General features: G+C 45.4%; 1 protein-coding gene across 1 annotated transcript; it reads left to right on the plus strand.

Annotated features, from left to right (window-relative positions):
• Positions 1-607: 607 nt before the first annotated feature.
• Positions 608-24,093, plus strand: LOC146072477 (regenerating islet-derived protein 4-like). Its single transcript, XM_083179706.1, has 5 exons — positions 608-1,011; positions 2,969-3,066; positions 9,771-9,908; positions 13,354-13,468; positions 23,993-24,093. Exons 1-5 carry the CDS (start codon positions 816-818, stop codon positions 24,058-24,060), a joined length of 615 nt encoding a protein of 204 aa, XP_083035832.1. The 5' UTR covers positions 608-815; the 3' UTR covers positions 24,061-24,093.
• Positions 24,094-24,773: the final 680 nt, after the last annotated feature.

A 24,773-nucleotide genomic window follows, 5' to 3' on the forward strand; every position in this document is an offset into this window, starting at 1 on the left:
GAGTGTTTTTATAAGAACGCATTTACTGGTAGCAGTCGCCGGGCCACCCACCATGTTTTAGATCAAAGCAGCATGCATGCAATGTCACGAGGCCGCGACGGCCATTCCCGCACTCCTGCATTGTCCGGGCCACATCCGCCAATGCCACTGCATTGTTTGGACCGCACCCCCAAAGTTGTGTGTCACTGTCTTGAGCTAGCCTTTAGACCAGGCATGTCCAACGTTGGCCCCCCAGATGTTATGAAACTACACATCCCAGCATGCTTTGCAACAGTTTTGCTATTAGAGAATGCTAAAGCTATTGCAAAGCATGCTGGGATGTGTAGTTTCATAACATCTGGGGGGCCAACGTTGGACATGCCTGCTTTAGACTGTGGTCGCATTTTTCTGAATGTGACTGCAGTTTAAATGGTCATGCAAGCACATGTGCAATTTTTTATAATCAACAGCCCTTACAGAATCAGGTCCACAGTCCACTAATAAAACTGTTTTGTAACTTCCAGGAGTTTTATTTGTGCATATAAGGCACGCATTTGGATAGAAAAGCCACTGAGCGTTGCCCAGTCACCCGGGTACTGGCGCCACTTGTACTATACATATCTGTAATTCCTTTTTGCAATGCTATAAATAGTTTTGCATAACAGATGTTCTGTGCTTAGGCTCTTGTCACTTCTGCCCCACCCTGATAAGCACTAAGTACTGTTACCTAGAGAAATATGTCCAGCTGTCACCATTGCCCACCACCCAGGGCAATGTCCAGAGTTTCCAACATCTGACTCACCCCCAAAGACCACTCCCAGAGTATATGAGCACCTATGCCAATCTTTACTATAAAGCCCAGTATGATCAAAAGTCTAGAAGAAAATCATTGTAAAGACAGACTAGACTACAGGACGTCCAGCTCCCAACTTCTTCTAGTCCCGGATAATCAGAAATACAAAATGGCTATTTCCTCGTGTTTCACGCTTGCTGTCCTGGGAATCCTTATCATCATGGTGGCACTCACAGAGGGTAAGTTATTCTTTCCTAGTAAAATGCTTGCACCAACGGCTTTAGGATAAAAGTTCTACATCATACAGTCAAATACACAAATTTTTATGATGTCTTCATGGCATGCTGCCACGAGAACAGGCTGGGCATAGGAATCCTGCATATGCTGTAATGTTTAGTTAGTTTTAACAGTGCTATGGAAGAACTTTGCCTGTGTAGTCCTTCCCACGTCACAGCGAGCACAGCAGCCAAAGCTATTGTGTTATATACAGTAATAGGATGACTATAGACTTTTGAAATGTTAGGTAAACTGAAAGGTAATTGATTTATTCTCGGTTGCCACCAGTATACTTAAAAGTATACATATCCAGCTACTGTCAGGATATTGTTTAGCGGGATGCTGCTGTTGGTCTGTTGATAATGGGCATCCGTCCCCCATTCACGCTTAAGGTGCCCCATGGATCGGGTTGAGATCAGGGCCATCTTAACGCATGGGCTCAATGGGCAGCTACCCAAGGTCCCCCCCAATTCTAGGGGACTTTAAGCTGGGCATATTGGGTTGTTGGCATCTGCCTCCTGAAGCTTCTTGGGAGACAGTAGAGAATGCTGCCTGGTCGCTCTGATTGTGAATCACACACGAACAAAGCAACCAGGCAGCATTCTCTTCCTGCTTCCCAGCCTGCAGCCAGACAGTGAATGGCTGTGAGCATGCTGATTGGTGTATGCCTGGTGCTATCCACCAATCAGAGTGCTGACAGCCATTCATAGTATGGAAGCAAGTGGAGAGATGGTATGGGACCATAGGAGGGAGGTGTTAGGACTTTTCTTTGTTTACATTTTTCCTGTCAATGGGTGTGGAGGGGCCCAAATGCATTGCTTTGCCCGGGACCTACAATGCAGTTAAGATGGCTCTTTCCAAGACTCGGCCCAAAAAGGATGTGTCTGACATCTGATCCGATGTCTGGTCCCGTGCACATCGGATTGGAGATGGAGATCGGACGGGCTGCACATTAGATAAATTGTATTTGCATCCGTCAGCGGCACATGATGGGTGCTTTTCCGATCCCCGAGCCGGGAACCGCCGTGGAGAAGAGGCGCTCTCCCTGCTCTGCAGCTGGTGGCAAGAGGCAGTACAATAAAAATAAAAAATAAATATCAGCGGACATCCATTCTTTTGAATGTGTTTTATTAATTCTCCAACCTCCCGCACCCCAGGAGTAATACATGTGATTTATCGCATGCTATTTATTGCATGTAAAAATGGCACATCAAGTGCCAGGTCATATGTAAGCCATATGTAAGGTCATATTGAGCTCCCTCAAGGGAGCTGCCGGGGAAGCAAGCGAAATTGAGTCCGGCTTGTCCTTAGGACAAGTCGGACAAGTGTATGTGAGCCTTAACTGATCTGCCTAATTCTGCTCTTAAACACGCAGAAAAAACTGTTTCTGTATATTTTAAGGATTTCAAACATGTTACTATAACACAGGGTTGCCGACCCTCCCGGAATTTGCGGGAGTCTCCCGAAAATCGGGTCCTTCCTCCCGGCCCCCGGAAGGGTGGGCAACCCTCCCGGAATCAGGGGGACCCCCACTGAGCCCCCGATCGCAGCATTTATATGCCGCAATCCGCGGGTCTCAGGGGAGGGGGCGGAGCTAAAACGGCACAATCGTGACGTTTTAGCCCCGCCCCCTCCATGGATAGCAGTTATTTCTGCTATTTGATGTAATGGAGGCGGGGCTTAATGACGTCACAGTTAAGCCCCGCCCCCCAAACTCGTAATGCCAGATTCCTCTCCGGGCTTCTCCCGGAGAGGATTTTTTTAAAGTCGGCAACCCTGCTATAATATACTGTACCTACTTCAGCAACTGAAAAAGTCGTTGCAGTCATTGTATACAGTGTTAATAACAAGGGTGCTTTTACATGTATAGTTCTTGTATCCTCTGTATAGTAACCTGCACGTTTGTTTCTCCATCTTAAGCCGCTTCAGTCCGCTCCTCGTGTCCCCCTGGATGGTTCTTCTACAGATCGCACTGTTATGCAGTCAGTAAGAATCCAGCAAAATGGGCTGATTCAGAGGTAATTATTTATTACTGGAAAATGAATGAATGTGCTGCATGTGAGGAAGCCAAAGCAATGCTCCTGCTGATACGGGAAGAGATAACTTAATGAAAGTAAAGGAGTGTAGACTGTGAATTTAAAGGCCTCATAAACTCTTGCAATGACCCAGCAGTTTCCTGGTGGCTGGATAACATGTGATACATCGTATGTGGCTGATTTTCCATTTACCGCCCCGTGTCCAATACATCTAAGATATTTACTTACTGCGATCAAAACAGGCTTATCCCAACTGGGGCTGATCTCACAAACTCTCCCCTAAGCCAGCTTGGCAGGCCTGCATTTTCCCCACAACACTCCCAGTGTTCTCCTTGGCACATCTAACGTTATTTAGGGCACGTTTGCATTTTTCTTAACCCTCCCCCTAAGTGTCCGGTTACCACCCAAGATGCCTACATCCTGTCAATCACTGTGCGAATGGCCAGCCATCCGGAAAAGTTGCAGGAATTCATTGCCTGCGGGCGTCACACATGCGCAAAGCGCCTGATATGCATGCGCAGTTGATCGATTTCTGGAGTAAATGACATATACTTTTCACATGATTTTTCGTCCCGCTGGTAGAAAGAGGCAAAATCATACTAGTGTGTGGCCACCTTTAGAGTTCCATTCCTGGATTAGTGAGTGTTTGCTGAGTCTTTTTAAAGTAGCTGTGATCAGATGTCAGCCAACAGCATCGGACTGGGAAATGAAAGGTACACCAGGGAATGCAGTGATTCAGAATGGGGACCATGTTTAGAGCTACCAGTGGGGTTTTCCTCACCTAAATAGTGCATGGGCTTGACTCCTTCATAAATATATATATATATATTATCAGTTTCTTATATAGCGCTTACATATTCCGCAGCACTTTACAGACTATAGTTGTACATTCACATCAGTCCCTGCCCCAGTAGAGCTTATAATCTATTATATATATATATATATATATATATATATATATATATATATATATATATATACACATACACACACACACACACACCTCCAAACTTTGGCAGAATATTAAGAGGGACACTTTTTCAGGGGGGGGCTTGGCCTAGCAGCAAGGGGGTGTGGCCTATACTCTTGACCCTCTCACCACTGTGGGAGCATGGCTAGCGGCTCTGTGATTATGCACATTTAAACGCTGCCCATTCCCATGTCAGAGCACCACCAACACTCCCCTGCGTGAGCGCCACGCTGACAGTGCAGGTTGGCGAAGGTGCCCATACAGAAGCCCTGCACATGCACATAACCGATTATGAGTATACACAGTGCTTCAATATCGAACAGCGAACACGCGGGGGACCGATCAAATTAGAATCAGGGCCCAAGCATGTACATAATACAGAGGCTTCTGCTATTACATATGACAGGATAGATGATACACTAGAATTTTTTTTTTTTCTGTGTGTATTTTAAGGTTGTTAAGTTGCCTTTGTTCCACTACAAGAACATGTTATAAAATAGTTGTCTAGCAATTAGATGGAGCTATAAAAGTTACCCAGATATTATTAACTTTTAGTTTAAATAAAATATACTCCAGTGACTTAAATTTAATATGCACCATCCATACCTCTCAACATGACTCATTCCAGTATTTTAACAATATCGTCTAGTGTGTACACTCAATGTGGTTAACAATGCACATTGTTAATGATGATTGATGTCTGCTGAAAATGCAGGTCAATCTGGATAAATAGCCAAACAACCTGCATGTTTAGCGGGTCCCAGTGACGTCACTGAGTGATATCGGTAGCTGATATCGTTCAGTGTGTACGCCCGTGACCGATATTGTCTAGTTTACTATTTTTACAATGTTACAATAATTACTAGTTTAAGCATGTCAAAATGATACTAGCAACACATCAGACCAACTTTCCTCCAACCATCCAACTAGTTGGTTGCATGGAATAAAAACCTGGTACTGCATAGGAGCAAATGTAATTTGTAATTAAGTCATTTGTTTCCCAAATCGGAAAATGGACAACAGCTGTCCCTCAGACACAGTACTGTAGTTGGACCTATTTGATTTAAACAATTTCACTGAATGTTTTTGTCCATTCTTCTGAGTTTGTGAGCAAATTGCTTATTGGCATTTGCCCCCATACAGTACCAGATTTTCAATCCAACCAACCAACTAGTTGGATGGTTGGAGGAAAGTTGGTCTGATGTGTGGCCAGCATAATCCCTATCTGCGCCTACCTCCAATCTCTGTCTTCACAGCTCCCTCTGTCCATATCCAGGAAGTTTGAAACAGATCAATTTTGTTTCACTTTGTGTTAAGGCAGTGCTTCCCAAACTGTGTGCCGTGGCTCCCTGGGGTGCCTCGGGACACATGCAGGGGTGCCCTGGGTTGGTGGTCCAGGACCAACTCAAATTATTAATGGTTAATTATTTATGAGCAAAACCAGTGCTGGCAGCTGCCAATCATAAAATGTGTACAAACAGAAGCAAATCCTGTCCTTTACCACATAACTGACCCTAAGAATCGCATATAAACCCCATCAAATTATTTTTTATTGGCCTATGGGTGCCATGAAAAAATTCTGATACTCCTAGGGTGCCGTGATTTAAAAACGATTGGGAACCCCTGTGTTAAGGAGTAATTTGGTCCATCGAGTGGCCTCTAGTGGTCATTGGCGGTACTTCACCGTAAAAATGTGAGGGGTATTAAGCCTTTTATATATAGATATCGCCATCGGCCAGGTCAACTAGTGTGTATGGGGCTTATGGATGACACCTTCTGTAAATACAATTTACTTAATTCAATATTGTTTTCAACATTTTTCAATAAGAAACTTTTGGCCTTGGAGTACCACAAAATAAAATGATAATACTAATAATATAAAAGTTTGTGAACTACTGGTCTACAGGGATGCTGTGAGTGACAAGGGCCGATGGGATAGGGTCAGACTGAAGAATTCAGCTGTCTGCAGATTCAGCTTTTAGGTGCAGTCCTCATCTCAAAGTCCAGCAGAGGTGGTCAGTTCACTGTTGCTTGTTGCAGAACAGGCTGAGCAGTACTACTCCGGAACCACCCTGTCTACTATTGCAGGTGTCAGCAGACCTGTTTGGAAAAAGCAGATTAACTCTGCAGCAGCAGTGGGGGCATCACAGAGCTCTGTAGGAAGAGCAGCACTTTTCTATCCCGCTGTGAACCACACAGTTGGTGCCATACATGCACGTGCCCACTTCAGGTCTTGGAGCCCGGAGGCAGGCGTCTCCATTGGCTCTGGCATTTGCGCCCCTGTTGCAGACATATATATAGGGAAATCCTTATGACTGCTTCATATGCAATTATGGATAAAAGGGTGTAATATATTTGTAGTTATTCTCGTGCCCATGGGTGTGTAACCAGAAGCGCTGATGCTATGGACCACATGTAGCTGCCACTAGTGGCAATCAGGACCCTGCTTCCCTATGTTATCTCCTCTTAACAAGGTGATCAGTGAAGTTAGCACATTTTGGTTATTATGTTCTTTGCTATGTGACTGCAAAGTCCACAAAGCATTTAATACCCCTGAATATTGGATGTGAGCCAGGCCAGCATTCTAGGGAGCTAAAATTATATTCTTCAAAGAGAGAGAAAGGGAATATTGATGCCCTCTCATCCATAGTTGCCTTCCCTCCTGCATTATTCAGGAGACTCCCTGTAATAGCAGCAATCTCCCTCTCTCCCTCATTAGTCTACCAATCTCCCTCATTTCTCCTAGCCCACATTACATTGTTACAATTTTTTGGGGAAAAGGAATGAGAGATAGATACATTTACATTGAATCATCAGCACCATTTCCCAGCACTTTACCAAGTGTAGTAGCTATTACTAACCACTTTGGGACTCATCTACGTTTGGATATAAGTCATTGTAAAAGATTCCTCTCCGGTATAGCGGTACACACCCACACTTCTAGGTACCACGTTCCCAATCTCTTTTCACAATCTCTCCATATATGGAACTAGCCACGCCCTTTGGGAGGAGCATGACAAGCCCCTTTAATGGGGCGCAGTGCTAAATTTTACTACCAACTATAATCTCCCTGAAACTATTTTTCAAAAGTAGGCAAGTATGCTTTCATCTCTCAGCAGTGAATATTTGCCATGCAGCCACCATTATTATGAGAAACAGGTACTAACTACCCATCCGGACCTGCTGTAGGGGCCTAGCAGGGTTTTTTGCCAGCTGCTTTCTAATGGAATAAATTTTATTTTAGATTTTTTTTTTCTTCTGGAGTTGTATTAGTGATGACTAGTATATCTAAAGTGAGGCGCTTGGTTCTAACCCAATTAGTTTCCAGCTGCACTTTAAAAAGGTTGCTTGACCCTTTATAAAAAATGCAAAAACAGGAAATAAATTGTTATATAGCGCTAGTGGTGTCCCCAATTAGTTCTGTGGTGGATATCCTATGTTTAATATAGTCACCAATGATGTTCACCACTGGGATGAAATTCCCAGGAGTATTCCTCCAATAACAATTGTCCTCCAAGTATCAATGGGTTACCATGAAATGACAAAGGAAACACAGATAGTGCATAACTTTAAAAACAAGGGATTTTATTAAAGATGTGCACTTACAATAGATACGATGAAATGAGCATGTAAAAACAATAGCCTGGAGTATAGCAGCAGGCAGACGGGTTGTTCCAAAGAGATGGCAGTCCAGTTCTGGATACTGGTGGAGCCGTCCAAAAGGTCCCAAACCTGAAGTCCCACTAAGGCAAAGAGTGATAAGGCAAACACGCCAAATGCATTTTGGATCGAACGATCCTTCTTCAGTAGCGTCACGCTACTGATGAAGGATCATTCGATCTGAAATGCATTTGGCGTGTCTGCCTGCTGTTATACCCCAGGCTATTGTTTTTACATGATCATTTCATCGTATCTATTGTAAGTGCACATCTTTATTAAAATGTTTGTTTGTTTTGAAAGTTATACACTATCTGTATTTCCTTTGTCATTTCATGGTAACCCATTGATACTTGGAGGATAATTGTTATTGGAGGAATACTCCTGGAAATTTCATCCCAGTGGTGAACATCATTGGTGACTATATTAAACATAGGATATCCACCACGGAACTAATTGGGGACACCACTAGCGCTATATAACAATTTATTTTCTGTTTTCACCTTTAAGGTGTTTGTTGTGTCACCTTTAAATTGTTTATTAAGCTGCTGTTGGTTTGTTGTGCGCACTTTATCGCAGAGTCACTCAGTGCTCTACCTTTATTAAAACTAAAACATACAAAATATATATAAAATGCGCCAGGCAGAATTAATTAAATATTAATTATATTTATTTAATCAAACATTATTCACTGGCCAGTCAGAATATATACAAATACAGTAATAAATTGTAAAAAAGACGGTGCACCCTGAACTGGACAGATCACATATAACATAAAAGTCCTGTACGTTGTGGGTACTAGGTGGATTAGTAGCACTGTTAGAGATGGTCACATTAGTCGTCCATCTGTTAGTGGTCTCTTGGGTACAATTAAATGGTCATTTCTTATGGTTGTTAGTACATGAATTTTTCATAAAACAGCATTGGTAGCATTACTGTCTGGCCAGACTTTTGTAAGAAGTACCTGCACTGGACCGTCGTCTCCCAGCTGCTGGTGCTTATCCAATGAAATTTGCAGCTTATCTCTGGAGTCCTTCTGGCAGTTGGTTGTTTTGTAAATTCCAGGCAGGTGGATAATCAGAACCCGATGGTGCAGTTTTAATATCAAATGTGGTTTATGTGATTTTTTCCCACCTGTGGTCGGTTTCGGCGGCTTCCTCAGAACCAGTGGCCAGGCCTCATGGGACTATGTAAAAACCGGACCCGGACTAGACTCCGGACCGCCGGACAGGATATCACCAGGGACATGGGGGAGGGGAGATTACAGCCTCCCCGTGTGGTCCGGACCATCCGGTTTTTGCTACATGCATACAGGGAGACTTTATTCTACCCCTCCTCCTCTACCTGGTGACAGGTGTCACAGGCAGCCCCCCCGGACAGGACTACAAGCTCCAAAATGCAGACTTTGATGTCCGGTCCGGGGTTTTGTCCTGGGCCGGTTTTTACCCATACCCAGGCCTCATGGCTGTCTCTACAGCCCTGGTTCCAATCATGTACAATTGCTGAAACCCACAATATGCTTACAGAGCTAACCTTCATGCAACTCCAGACCCCCTAGGTTCTGCCACTACTGGCTTCGACTTTGCTCCATCAATCTACAGGTAATGTTACAGCACATTTTCAGTTTACAAATTGGGTCTGGAAGATCAAATGACATTATTCGGGCCAAGATCATTTGTATTAATGTGGTAATAACTAATAACCAGGGCTATTTTTCAGTAGGCTCCAGCAGGAACTGAGGGCCTTATTCTAGTTCACTCTTTCTGACAAAATATTTCTTAGATGGACAAAACCATGTGCACTGCAGGTGAGGCAGGTGTTACTTGTGCAGAGATATGGGTGGGGTTTTACACCTGCCTCACCTGCAGTGCACATGGTTTTGTCCATCTAAGAAATATTTTGGAGCCTGCTGAAAAATAGCCTTGCTAACAACTATACCTTTATTACAATTATTTCATTTAATTGTTTGACAAATACATACATTTGTTTTTAAGTGTCTTAAACTTGGAACACTAACATTTGGTAAAGTCTGTAAGGGAAGCTCTCCTCTCTTCTACAGTACGAGTGTGTAAGTTACGGACATGGCGCCCACCTGGCTTCCATCATGGATGAATCAGAAGCAGCAATCATCGCAAGTCATGTGACGGCTAATCAGGATTCAGATGGAGTGTGGATAGGATTGCATGACCCTGACAAGGTGTGTAACATCCTATATAACAAAAGGCTCCTGGGGCGAAATGTAATAGGGTGCGTTTTTTTTTTTCGTAAGAAAAAAATCGCACCAATTCGCACCTTTTAAAAATCGCATTTTTTGCCGCGAATTCGCATATGTAATGAGATGCGAATTTGCGGCAAAAAAGTGCGATATGGTGCGATTTCGGGCGCTTTTTTAGACCTGAAAATGTGCGATTTTCAGTCATTAAAATCGGCACATTTTCAGTACAGTGCTCTGTGTTGTAAAAAAAAGAAAAAAAGAAAAAAACGGCGTGCGGTCCCCCTCCTAAGCATAACCAGCCCCGGGCTTAAAAAGCCGGTGCTGGTATAATAAAATCAAAGGAACAATCAAGTTGGGGTTCCCTGGATTTTATAAAACCAGCACCAGGCTCAAGGTCCGGCGCTGGTTCCCAAAATACGGGGGACAAAATGACTAGGGGTCCCCCGTATTTTAAGAACCAGCACCGGACACAACCAGCCAGCAGGGTAATGCCACAGCCGGGGGAAACTTATTATATAAGCTCCCGCGGCCAAAGCATTAACCCCCTGGCTGGTCAGCATGGGCAGGGGTCCTGGGGAAGTGGGGACCCCCCCAATGAAGGGGTCCCCCCCCTCCAGGACTTACCAGCCCATGCTGATAGTCCGGGGCTGTCCCCGATGCCCCTGGGCGGTGGGCATCGGGCTGATGGCTTGTGTAAAAAAAAGAAGTAAAACTATTGTTTTATACTGGCGAACTATGAGTCCCAGCAAGGCTACCCCGCATGCTGGTACTTGGAGAACCACAAGTCCAAGCATGCGGGGCATTAAAGGGCCCGCTGGCACTTGTAGTTCAGCAGTACAAAAAATAGTTAACAAAATCACACTGACACACTGTAAAATAAAAGTTTGGTACTTGTTTCCTAGAACGGCCACAATCGTGAGTGATCGTGGCTCTTAATTAAGGGACACGATCCTCACGATGTGGCCGATTTTTTGCAATTTTTTCCATTTGATTGACAGAAATCGGGTCAATCGGTCGGTCGCGACCAATTAAAATCGGCCGCGATGCGACCGACCGATTGACCCGATTTTTCCATAGACTTCAATGTTAAAAAATCTTTTAACATTGAAATCGGTCGGTCTTGTGCCATTATAATGGCACAAGATGAGATGGACTTGATTAAGTCCATCTCACATAGGGAAAAATGATAAAAAAGGTGAAATTGGCCAATATCACCCATTTCACATTTTTTATGTGCCCGCCAGGGGACGCGTATACCTGTGAAGTTAGACGCGTCCCCTCGCGGGGCTCGCTGCGCTCGCCACGCTTCGGGCTCGGTGGCTCGCTGCGCTCGCCACACTATTATATTCTCACTCCACGCCCTAGTGGATAGTAGGGGAATGAAAAGGTCGGAGGACGCGCACCGCCGCCCCTCGCGGGCTCGCTGCGCTCGCCACGCTTCGGGTTCACGTCTATCGTGGGGTCTAGCACACTTATTAACATTTGGGGGGGCAATTTAAACAAATCTGGTGAAAAAAAAAAAAAATCGGGTGAAAAATCGGTCGATCGGATCGGTCGCATCGTATGCGACCAAATCGCATGCGATGCGATCGATCCGATTTTTTATCTTACGACCACAACGATCTAAATCGTTGTGGCCGTTCTAGGAAACAAGTACCAAAAGTTTAATACATACAAAACACACACACACTGATACTTACCTACGTTGAGCCCGTAGGTCGGTCCCTGGGTCCTGGGTCCGGGCTCCGGGGCTCCAGGGCAGAAGAGACCGGTTCCGGGGCCTTGGTCCTCGGCGTCTGTATTCAGAATGATTTCTGGCCAATCAGGAGCCGACTTTCTCGGCTCCTGATTGGCCAAGAAATCATTCTGTGCAGAGACGCCGAGGAGGAAACATCTCTGCGCCTGTCAAAGTCCTGCGAGCCGGGTACCAGATGGGAGCAGCGCTGTCACCGGAGAGGATTCCGAGGTCGTCGCCGGGGACCAGGTGAGTTGGATTTGCTTCCTTAGGTACCCCTGGGGACTACCTCGGATCCCGGACCCCGGATTCTGCAGCCCAGGAGCCCCGGAACCCCAGGACCAGCCCCGGAACCAGGACCAAGGCCCCGGAACCGGACTCTTCTGCCCCGGAGCCCGGACCCAGGACCCAGGGACCGACCTACGGGCTCAAGGTAGGTAAGTATCAGTGTGTGTGTGTTTTGTATGTATTAAACTTTTATTTTACAGTGTGTCAGTGTGATTTTGTTAACTATTTTTGTACTGCTGAACTACAAGTGCCAGCGGGCCCTTTAATGCCCCGCATGTCCCAGCATGCGGGGTAGCCTTGCTGGGACTCATAGTTCGCCAGTATAAAACAATTGTTTTACTTCTTTTTTTACACAAGCCATCAGCCCGATGCCCACCGCCCAGGGGCATCGGGGACAGCCCCGGACTATCATCATGGGCTGGTAAGTCCTGGAGGGGGAGGACCCCTTCATTGGGGGGGTCCCCACTTCCCCAGGACCCCTGCCCATGCTGACCAGCCAGGGGGTTAATGCTTTGGCCGCGGGAGCTTATATAATAAGTTTCCCCCGGCTGTGGCATTACCCTGCTGGCTGGTTGTGTCCGGTGCTGGTTCTTAAAATACGGGGGACCCCTAGTCATTTTGTCCCCCGTATTTTGGGAACCAGCGCCGGACCTTGAGCCTGGTGCTGGTTTTATAAAATCCAGGGAACCCCCAACTTGATTGTTCCTTTGATTTTATTATACCAGCACCGGCTTTTTAAGCCCGGGGCTGGTTATGCTTAGGAGGGGGGACCGCACGCCGTTTTTTTTCTTTTAACTATTTTTTTACAACAGAACCATGCACAGATCTCAATGATCTGTGCATGTTTCTGATAAAAGCGCCAGGCAGAACCTGGTCTATTTTTTTTGCGATTTTTAGTAAGCTTTACTAAAAATCGCAACCCATTAAATATGCGACTTCTATCCTTTTTAATGGGAAAACATCTGGATGCGATTTTTAGTCTAACTAAAAATCGCACCTTTAAAAAATGCGATTTTTCCCGCAAATCGCACCCTATAAAATATGCGATTTTCGGGAAATGGGCGAAAACGGCATATTTTGCGGGAAAAATCGCAAAAAAAAAAAAAAAAAACGCCTCCCATTACATTTTGCCCCTGGTGTGGAACAAAAGTGTGTCCATCCTATATAAAAATGTGTGGGCAGAATATAAGTGTTGTACGCACCAGTGGCCACTAGATGGCACCCGAGTTCTGCTCCGTTTGGGCATGCATAGCTGCCAGTACTGTTATCTTGTTCAGCCATTTTGGTGGGCTGGTAACTAGTCAGTCCATACAGTAGTAGGCCACTTCTTACATCCAGATCTCATTAGCAGAAAGGTTAGGAGATAGTGGAGAGCCTCTAATGTGGTCCCTATTTCCATTACAGAACGGCCGTTGGAAGTGGACTGATGGATCTATGTTTAACTATTTAGCATGGAAATCTGGGGTCCCAGATAATGCCAAAGGGAAAGAATTTTGTGTTGTGCTCGTCAATGGCTCTAGTGAGTATATATTTTAAATGTAATGTTTTCAAATGTAAAATTTAAATTTAGAATCACATTGCCTACTGCATATACAAATGTGTATATTGTTAGTGCTCTAACTCTGATTATACACTTCTACATCCTGCCTTCTCCAGCCACATCCAGATACACTGAGAGACGGCTTAGTGAAAATTGTCTTACTTGCACAGTATATTTGGCTGGGCGATAGCGACGCTGCAGGGCCGCGCATCGCTATCACCCGCTGTCTACACATGGGGCGATTCTGGCTAACCCTCTAGGCAATTTTGACAATCAAGTCAAAATTGCCTGGCCAAATCGCGTAATGTGTACACCCCTTAACTCTAACCATACACCTCCTCCACAAACTAAACTCTAACCACATCCCCCCCTCCCCCGAAGCCAGGATACGGTCAATTGGTCGACCTAATGATGGCCAACAGTCATTAAGACAACACCATTGGGTCGACATACAGCAAGGTGTCTAGGTTGACATGGCTCAAGGTCGACAGGTGTCTAGGTCAACATGGGTCATGGTCACAAAGGTGTCTAGGTCAACATGGGTTAGGTCGACATTTAAAAGGTCGACATGCGGTTTTTCACAGTTTTTTTAGCTGACATGTGCCGACAGGCGGTATTTCATGCCCTACCATCCGCTAGGTCTTGGTGGGATAATAAAAGAGTGTGCCGTGAGGAACCGTGCCCGAAGCATGGCAAGCCATGCGAGGGGATGCGGTGCACTTAAAACTGTGTCCATGTCGACTGTGTCGACATTTGGGTAAAAAAACAGTGAAAAACCCCATGTCGACCTAACCCATGTCGACCTAACACACGTGTCGACCTAGACACCTGTCGACCTTGTCCCATGTTAACCTAGACACCTATCGACCCAACGGTGTCGACCTAATGACTGTCGACCAGTGGAGTAACTAGGGCTCCACAGCCCTAGCGGTGGCGGAGGGGGGGGGGGGGGGGGGACCCGGCACCACAGAGGTGTAGGAGCATAATGAAGCATGCCGGAAATGTGTGCCCTGGGCTGCCCTCTTCCCCCCCAGATGATGGAAATGTGCAATCCTACGCCGCTCTCCCCCACCATATGCTGAGAATAGATTTGCGCCCTGCTAACACATAGCAAGCAGCTACTATGATTTGAGCTGACTGCTCTGGACTCTTTCCACTGTAAGATTGCGAGGATTGGGATGCCGGACGGATCACCTCACCTTTGGCTGGTCTATAGGTCCCGTCAGAGTAAGCTCCCTGCCCTGGTGCCCAAACCACTCTGACTACCCGGCTGTCACGATAGCTCCGATCAGGCAGGATTCTCTGTGCATGTTAAGAAGCATAAAGAAGTGAAAGTGGCCTTCCACGGGCCATGCAGAGCCTGTGATTCCTTGCACACACGGCTCTGCCTCCTTCACTCACTGCCTCCTTCACTCACTAGCATTTCTAGAGTGAACTGGTTCCGGGTTCTAGTCTCCAGCACCCCTCCCACCAACATATACAGTAGTAGTCAGCAATATGTCAGTGGGCGGTATTCAATGAGGCTGATTCGCCAGGTTTTTATAGCGATTTTGTGCTGTAAGGCGAATTTCTGACTAAAACGGTGAATCGCCCTATTCAATAACCACATGGCGAATACATTTCAAGGTTTTTTTCACCATGATTCACCGAGTAGCAATCGCTATCTTTTTATGGTGAAGTGGAAGGTGAACTGTTTAAATAAAGTGTTTTGTTTTTTACATTTGGTGTCCAAAAATCTGAAATTTTATTCTGAGGAGGGGCATGCTATTTTTATTCATGTGCTGTAAGCACATGAATATATATTTAATTTAAAAAAAAAAATATATATATATATATTTTTTTTTTTACACAGACCAGCGAGCAGGGGGCCGGAGCCGAGCCGCTCATTAGATATTCATATATTCACTTCACCCGATCATTACATATGCATGATCGGGTGTAGTGAATAAACCCGGTCCCCTGCTGGCACCCCCGGGGGGCTGCCTGTGCTGCCTGGCACCAGGGGAGGCCTACCTCCCCCCCACAAACGTTCTGGGGCAGGCAGGGAGACTTCCATCTCCCTGCCTGCCACCGTCCTCAGGCTCCCTGCGGCGTCCGCCGCAGGAGCTCAAATTCGCCAGTCAGGGGCAGCGAGCCCCTGACTCGTTGAATACCGGAGCCGGCGAGGCTCCAGAACGCAGCAAGCAGTGGCGAATGTGCATCGAATCCTAAACAGGATTCGCTGCACGTCGCCGGTATTCGCATTGAATACCGCCCGTTGAATACCGGAGCCGGCGAGGCTCCGGAACGCGGCGACCAGTGGCGAATGTGTAGCGAATCCTAAACAGGATTCGCTGCACGTCGCCGGTATTCACATTGAATACCGCCCAGTGAGTACAGATGACTTTCAATTTTCTTAGTTTTTTTTTTCTGAAGCCTCTATAATACCCCCAACTGTCCCGAATATGGCAGGAACGTCCCGGTTTTCAGGGACGTTCCCGTGGCCGGCAGTGTCTGTTCAGGCGTACAGCATCTATTCCCTCAGCGAGAGGGGCTGGGGGCATGGCTAGAGGCTCACAGAGCCTCTCTGCCATGCCCCTACAGCATCAAAAATGGTGGCGTGGCCTCACAGGACGTCACGATTACAGGGCACACCCCCTTTCTCAGTAAGCCATGCCCACTAATTTCAGACGCGCACCTTTCTCCCTCCTTACAAGACCTAAAACTTGGGAGGTATGCTCTATATGTACTTATACTTAAGGATCAGCTGTCATATTGGTGAGGCATAGCACTACAAAAACTGACTATTTAGAGAAATACATTGTTGCCATCTGTGGTGTTTACAATCAACTGATAACATAAGTACTTTGTTGCAATCTGTGAAGTCAAATATTTGGCTTTATGCCCCTTTCCCACTGCAGCCTTAAAACGGTATATTGCCGATTTTTGAGGGCAAAATACCGTTTAAGGCTGCAGTGGGAAAGCGCCAGAGTTGAAATACCGTTTAAAGTTAAACGGTATTTCAACCCGTTTGCAAAGCAGAGTCCTACACGGTTAAATAACGTTTAAGAGGCAGTGGGAATGCCTCTTAAACGTTATTTAGCCTCCAGGCAGTCCCAGTGCCTGATGAAACCTAGTAGTTCGCACTTTGTGCATGTGTAATGAGTGCACGTGCATACTAATGAGCCGCTAATTACATATGCGCATATGTAATGAGCAGCTCATTAGTATGCACGTGCACTCATTACATATGCGAAAAGTGAGAACTACTAGGTGTCATCAGGCACTGGGACTGCCTGTACCCCGCATGGACCCTGCAATGACCCCAGCTGCCTCCCCACTGCCCACAGGTAAGTACAAGGGGAGGGGAGGTGGGGGCACAGGGCAGGTACGGGGGGTTAGGCACTATTTACACTGGGGGGGGGGATTAGACACTCTTTACACTGGGGGAAGGGGGGGTTAGGCACTCTACATTATACACGGTTCACTGCAATGGGAATGGTACTTAAATGGTATTAAAAACGGTAATCTGCTGCAGTGGGAATGCTAATACCGTTTTAAATACCATTTAAGATTACCAGTACTTTAAACTGGTCTGCAGTGGGAAAGCAGCATTAAACATGTTATACTTAACTGTATAAATACTGTCTGCATTTGATTTAAAGAGACACGATAGGGTTTTACCCTATTTCATATTTTAGTATTCATAAAGCAGTCTCCTTTTCACAGGGAATCCACCCCTTATGGTGTGTACACACGGTACTTTTTGCCTTCCGATGTTGACGATATAGTCAACATCGGATCGGAATCGGATGCAGATCGCAAGGGTTTTAACCCTTCAGATCCCGAGTTATCTTCAGATCTGGCTGGTTGGAACAAAAACATGGTTATGGATGAATGACAGTTTGTCAGTTTTCCAGCATTTCCAAGCAAATGGTCAACTGTCATTTGCTCTCATCCATAACCATGTTTTTGTTCCAACCAGCCAGATCTGAAGATAAATCTGCGTGTGTATGGCCACCTTTAGACTTGTATGCAAATCGGATGTGCCTTCAGATACTGTCTATGATCCGATCTGATCGGATCGTGGATAGTATCTGAAGGCACATCTGACCGTGTGTACACACCATTACTCACACCAGATATAATTCTTTATTTCTAGTAGGGAATACAACCCTTAATTATATGACATAGAATTCTATACCATTTTTGCCTACAACGATCCCCAGTCAATAAAGTTTTGGCCATACTGGGCACACATCGTTCACAAAAAATTCCCACAGGGGAACAACCCTTCCTAGCAAAATATTATACATACCCCCAGAGTGCATAGCATTTACTGTAAAGGCTCACTGCACAATGGGCGCAGGAAGGATAGATTTTAAACACAATAGGCCTACTTGTCCCATTTATCTTAAGATAAATTTAATAATAGCTATGTTTTAATTTCATAAGCATACATTTTCAAGAGTGCCCCACACAAAGAGTCCTCTTTTTCTCCTTTTGTTTAATGTTTATATTCGGACCAACTACAGAATAACTCGCACCCCATCAGGGTGATAAACACTTTTTTTTTGAGAATTGGTAACAGGCCACTCAGGCCGCATCCCACCACAGGTGAGAACAGGTCTCACTTGACCTCCCTCACCCTAGGTGGGCAAAACCTTGTGCGGAAACCAAAAAACCACACTCTCTATCTATATGTACTTATACTTAAGGATCAGCTGTCATATTGGTGAGGCAGACTTTCAACTCTTTCCAACTGTTGCTGCTAGTTGAACGGGAAGAAGTGGAGGAGTAGACACAGGCAGGGCCGGCAACAGAAATCTTGGGGCCCAGTACACTGATATCTCTGGCGGGCCCCCCTAACCTCACCCCCTTGAGCAAAACATTTTAGTATACTGCATATTGAATGTGCTTTTTTATTGTTACAAAAGAAACATAATTAATAGTTACTAATACTGAAGGAGGGTCTGATTAAGTACCCTTACAGCATCCAGGGGGGTGCCTTTATAAACCATTGGGGGTCAGAGCTGCGCATATCACTCAGCCAGGCCAGCAGCGTGGGGAGAGAGCAGAGGGGACGGAGGAATGTAGGGGGAGCCATATTATCTGTGCATATTTCTATATGTGTGTTACAGTGTGTGTGTGTGCCACTATGTGTTAGTGTGTGCGTGCGTGCATGCGTGTGTGAGAAAAAGTGTGTCCCTGAGTTAACTGCCTTGTGCTACACCCCATCTAATCTATTGTTTAACCCAGCCTCTACTTACCATTAGTCCCTTACTCTTCTATCGTCTACCTGCCTTCTGCACCTGTCCATTTGCACCCTTCAACTAACCCCCCTGTACCTTGATACTGCCTTATGTGCAGCTGACACCCCTGTAACTTTCATTCCAACACCCTGTATCTGCCCACCCCTGCAATATGTACCTGACATCCCTGCACCCTCCATTCCTGAACCCTGAAACTGCCCAGTTCTAAACCCTGTACTTTCCACTTATGCGCACTACACCTAACATTTCTGCACCCGACACTGTCCTTCCCTGCACCCTGTAACTGCCCACTTCTGCACGCTGTGCCTTCTTTCCCTGCACGTCTAACTGCCCACCTCTGACCTGTGTACCTTAAAACCTCTGCACCATCCCTCCTTAACTGCAAACCTCTGCACCCTGCTCCTTGTACCTTCCACCCCTGTAACTGGGTTGGGGGGGCCCCTTAAAAAAGTTTTGGGGCCCACAAAGGTCGAATGATGCCCCTGGCTGCAGCACTGCTTTGTTAAGCTTGGATTCCCCTGCCACCAGTCTCCCATTCATCGTGTGGCTGGATCCATTTCCTGCAGCTCACCCCCTCTGATTGGTAAGTGCCCATGGAGCCCTGCACCCTCCTACCTGTACCCTGTGTGTGATTCCTTGTGTGTGTGCCTGATTCCTTTTGACCCACCTACCCTCTTCCTCTGTGTGAGACCCCATTGACCCCCCCCCCCATCATCCCTTATTATGTATTCCCTCATGCACCCCCTATTCCCTTGTTTCACACCTTGTCCCCTCTTCAAATGACTGATGATCTAAGTAAACTTGAGAATTGGTCAAGAGAATGGCAACTACAGTTTAATGCTAAAAAATGCAAAATTATGCACTTGGGACTCAAAAACCCAAAGGCTCAATATAGTATCAAGGGTACTATAATGGAAACTACTGAGGAGGAAAGAGATCTAGGAGTCACTATTTCAAGTGACTTAAAGGCAGGGAGGCAATGTAACAAAGCAATGAGGAAGGCTAGTCAGATGCTTGGTTGCATAGGGAGAGGTATCAGCAGTAGAAAGAAAGAAGTAATAATGCCACTGTATAGGTCATTGGTACGACCTCATCTGGAATACTGTGTCCAGTTCTGGAGGCCATATCTTCAGAAGGATATAAATACATTGGAGAGTGTACAAAGAAGGGCAACTAAAATGGTTCATGGCCTACATCACAAAACTTACCTGGATAGACTAAAAGATCTTAACATGTATAGTTTGGAGCAAAGAAGGCAAAGGGGGGACATGATAGAAATCTTCAAATATATCAAGGGTTTTAACATAGTACAGGTGGGAAATTTTCTTCAAAGGAAAACAAGTAATAAAACACGAGGACATGCACTGAAACTGGAGGGAGGTAGGTTCAGGGGAAATGTTAGAAAGATTTACTTCACAGAAAGGGTAGTGGATAAGTGGAATAGCCTCCCATCAGAGGTGGTAGAGGCTAAGACAGTAGAACAATTTAAACATGCTTGGGATAGGCATATGAATATCCTTACAAAGAAATAAGGATTAAAAAGGGTTGAGTTTACCTGAAGGGTAAAAAAGGGGCAGACTAGATGGGCCAAATGGTTCTTATCTGCCGTCAAATTCTATGTTTCTATGTTTCTATGTTTCTTCCACCCTTATCCCTGGTGTGTGACCCTTCTGTACCACACATCCCCTGTGTGTGACACCTTCCCCACACTCTACATCCTTTCTCTGTGTGTTACCCCCCTGTACCACACATCCCCTGTTTTCTGCCCCCTGCACCCCACTTCTGCTGCCTGGCCTTATTGAGCCCCTAGCCCTCCGCCCCTGTGTATACTGGATGGGGGGACAGGAAATATTTTGGCTGGGGGGTCACGTGCTCTATGTACATCCAATGAGCAACAATAGAGAGAGTGGCTTGACTTGCAGCTTCAATTTCCGAGTTGTCCGAACAGGCGAACTGCACTTTATTTAATGAGAGACGCGAATCAAAAGGAGGCTTGACACGCTGCTGCAGGAAGTATAGACATATGGGAAGCACTGCAGCCTATTTAAACCACGACTGGATACAGAGGATTACACTTGATCTTTGAGGAAGCCGCTGATACACGTAGGCGGGGAAACGCGTCTGGTCCTGAATTTTTTTCACTTTAATAGAAATTGCCTGCGGGCCCTTCAAAGCTCCTATTGACTTCAGAGTTCGGTCTCCAACTATCCAGGATGCCTGGTAATCACTGCTGATAATGCATACCATCTAGTCACTGAACAGAGGTCTGGTAAATATAGTTGCATAACTGTTCTATTTCAATCTTGGACATACTATTGATGCGACCACTGACTAACTAAACTAATTGGACCAGTGACAGTGCCTAAGCAGCAGCAGCCAGTCCTCTTGCCCTGCCCGCTATCTGCAACAGGGAAGGGATGGGCGCAGTGTTACACATTTATAAAGGGGCTCTAGCTGGTGTTACAAGTGTATAAGGGGGCTCTGCCTGATATAACACATGTATAAGGGGTACCTGCCTCGTGTAATGTGTATAAGGGGCTCTGCCTGGCATAACAGGTGTATAATGCGGCTCTGCCTGGTGTAACATGAATAAGGAGGCTCTGCCTGGCGTAACACGTGTATAAAGGGGTATTGCCTGGTGTACCAAGTGTATTATGGGGCTTTGTCTGGCATAATATGTAACAGGGGCTCTGCCTGGCATAAAATGTAATGGGGGCTCTGTCTGGTGTAACATGTAACGGGAGCCTGACATACTGTAATGTGTAACTATACACTCACATCCAGCAGTGCACACTGTTGAAAAATGTGCTGCCCATGCCTAGGCCTGAGCCTGGGTAAAGAAAACCTGCCCACACCATTTTCGGCTCCACTGACTGCATCCTAGGATGCAGCTTGTATCACTAATGCAAGCAGAAGGGGTATCCGGACTCATCATAGATTGACTATAGGTCGACAGTCATAAGGTCGACCACTATTGGTCGACAGTCAAAAGGTCGACAGTCAAAATGTCAACAGGGTCCAAAGGTTGACAGGGTCAAAAGGTCGACAGCCAAAAGGTTGACATGGTCAAAAGCCTTATGTTACTGAGCTACTTCATAACTGGGAGTTGTAATAAACTTTTAAATACAAATACAATTGTTACATTCAAAGCATTTATGGACACCACATTATCAGCACTGAGCCACAGGGCCAGATTAAGCAATTGGGGGGCCTGGAACACTTCAGACAGGGGGGCCACTTCCAACTTGTCATCACTGGTCGCAAACTGCATGGTAGAATATTACACTGTCAAAACACAGAGTAAAGGCAGTATAAACTTGGTCAATGGATGACTGCAACGGGGGGGGGGGGGGGGATTAATATAAAATATATATATATATATATATATACTGTGTATATATATATATATATATATATATATTCCAAATGAAGGCACTCCACACAATTTTTGCAAATAAAGAGCTGTATTCAGATGCTCCACATGGCCAAGTACTTTCGGAGCCTCCGCTCCTTCCTCAGGGCATGGGCAACAGCTACCACAGGTAAGATATAGACAGTGTATCCCTGTATCTTACCTGTGGTAGCTGTTGCCCATGCCCTGAGGAAGGAGCGGAGGCTCCGAAAGTACTTGGCCATGTGGAGCATCTGAATACAGCTCTTTATTTGCAAATATTGTGTGGAGTGCCTTCATTTGGAGAATGTGTTTGGAAACTACAAGTGCACCCACCACGCTGTGATTTTACTACATGGAGTGCCAGCATATTGCAAAAATATATATCACACCCCCTGGCAAAGACCTCTGCCGAAACGCGTTGGGCGTGGCTACTATCCGATGCTGACGGCTGACGTCCTCTGGTCGTGTGAAAACGTATCCGGCTCTGTCCTGACTGCGGCGGGTGGACGAACCCCGCTGGGCTGATCACCCCGCGTGCTTCTGATATCTAGTTGACCCCGCTGTGCCGGTGACAAGCGCCGTTTTGTGGCGATTTTCCCTTGTTTTAATCCCATGTATGTCAGTTTTTACTTCTACGAATAATATCAGTAAAATCACTATATTTCTATATATTGTTTCTGACTGTGCGCTTTATCTATTCTCTCTCCTCCATAATATATATATATATATATATATATATATATATATATATATATTATCACATGTGTTTGTCCCTCTGTACCTTACTCTGTAGGACCCTTAAAAACCTTCCAATGACGAGGCTGCTGCTGCTGTCTTCCATGGGCCTGAGAAGCATATGATGAGCTCCACCAGCAGAGCTCAGCACAAGCCTCTCAACCTCTGACCTGTTGTGCCAAGTCTCATGGGACTGTCAACTCCTAGTAATGCACTGCACACTTGTGCAGTCAGTGTGCCTTGGCTCCCGATGCTCAGCACCATTAATCATTGTCACATTGGTAGATAGGTGAAGCTGCAGCACTACCCCACTCCCATGCACAAAACCTTTAGCTAAAAAAAAAAAGTTTTGAAAAATCAGGGGAAATTTACTAAAGGAAATTTGTAAAAAAAATAGGTGTATTTGTATTCAGAAATACACTTATTTTTGACATTTACTATCCCGAAAATACGGCTATTCGTAGTCGTATTGATGTGCTATCAATACGAATACGAATTGCCGTATTTTCAGGATAGTAAATGTCAAAAATAAGTGTATTTCTGAATACAAATACACCCCTTTTTTTTACAAATTTCCTTTAGTTTAGTAGATTTCCCCCGTCATTGCCAACCACAGGGGGCCCCTAGATAGAGGGGGGCCAAAGGGTACTGACCCCCTGTGCCTCCCCCCCTCCCCTTAATCTGGCCCTGTTGAGCAACTTGAGTAAAATTTGTTCATGGCAGCTATCCATATAGTCAACAGAGGCAGAACTCTGGGAGGCAATGGAGTCATCTGCCGCCAGGCTCCTGCTCTCAAGGGGGCACCTCTTCTCCCCTGCAAGTTTAAACCAGTTAATTAAAAGCCGTTGATATTGCTCATGTGGCTGACTCCCCCTTCTAACAGCATTTTTGCAAGTGCCACACCCTGTATTAGATCCCATGACCTTACTGGAGACAGACACCTTACTGATTGAGCTATTTGGGGGGGTGGGGCAACTGGGATGAACTTACGCAACTGATAGTCAACTTGATTGCACATCTACAACCCCTCAAAAGAAAATCTACTTTTAAATGAAATTGTATTTATACATATGTGAATTTGATCATCTTCTCTTATGTGCCTATCTCTCTGCTCTCTTTCAGAATATAAGAAATGGAATGATGTCACCTGTGGAGGACTCAAAAACTATGTCTGCAAATTCAAGCCCTGAAGTTGCATAATGATATTAACTTCAGTTCACAATGTGCTAATAAATTCTGTTATGTCATATGGTATTGTTGAATGATTTCTACTCCTCTCTGCAGGAAGTTCATTACAGAGGAATCAAATACAGCCCCAGCAGAAATAGCTCCAGTCAGGGCAGACTGAGAATTAAAAATGGCGCTGGAAAAATTTCCAGAAGTGACCTCACGTGGGTGGCACACATTTAAATGTTGGCAGAACCAACACCAAAACAGGAGGTATTAATATATCACTTCACCTGTGTCGAAGGTGTTTTTTTTTTTTTTCAATATGCTTGTCAGTCTAGTGCATACTGTAGTTGCCTTCCATCCTGCATTCTGCAGGAGACTCCCTGAAATAACAGCAATCTCCCTCTCTCCCTCATTAGTCTAGCAATCTCCCTCATTTCACCTAGCCCACATTACACTGTTACATGTTGGGGGGAAAAAGGAATGAGTAATAGATACATTTACATAGAAACCTCAGTACCATTTCCCAGTACATTAGCAAGTATAGTAGCTCTTACTAACTGCTTTGGGGCTCATCTACATTTGGATATAAGTCATTTAAAAAGATTCCTCTCAGATGTAGCATTACATACCCACGCTTCTAGGTGCCATGTTCACAATCTCTCCATACAGTATATGGAACTAGACACGCCCTTTGGGTGGAGCATGATACGCCCCCTCTATGGGGCGCTGT

The sequence above is a fragment of the Crinia signifera genome, chromosome 4 (genome assembly GCF_055691185.1).
Source record: "Crinia signifera chromosome 4, ASM5569118v1, whole genome shotgun sequence".
In the NCBI taxonomy this organism is placed as follows: Eukaryota; Metazoa; Chordata; class Amphibia; order Anura; family Myobatrachidae; genus Crinia; species Crinia signifera.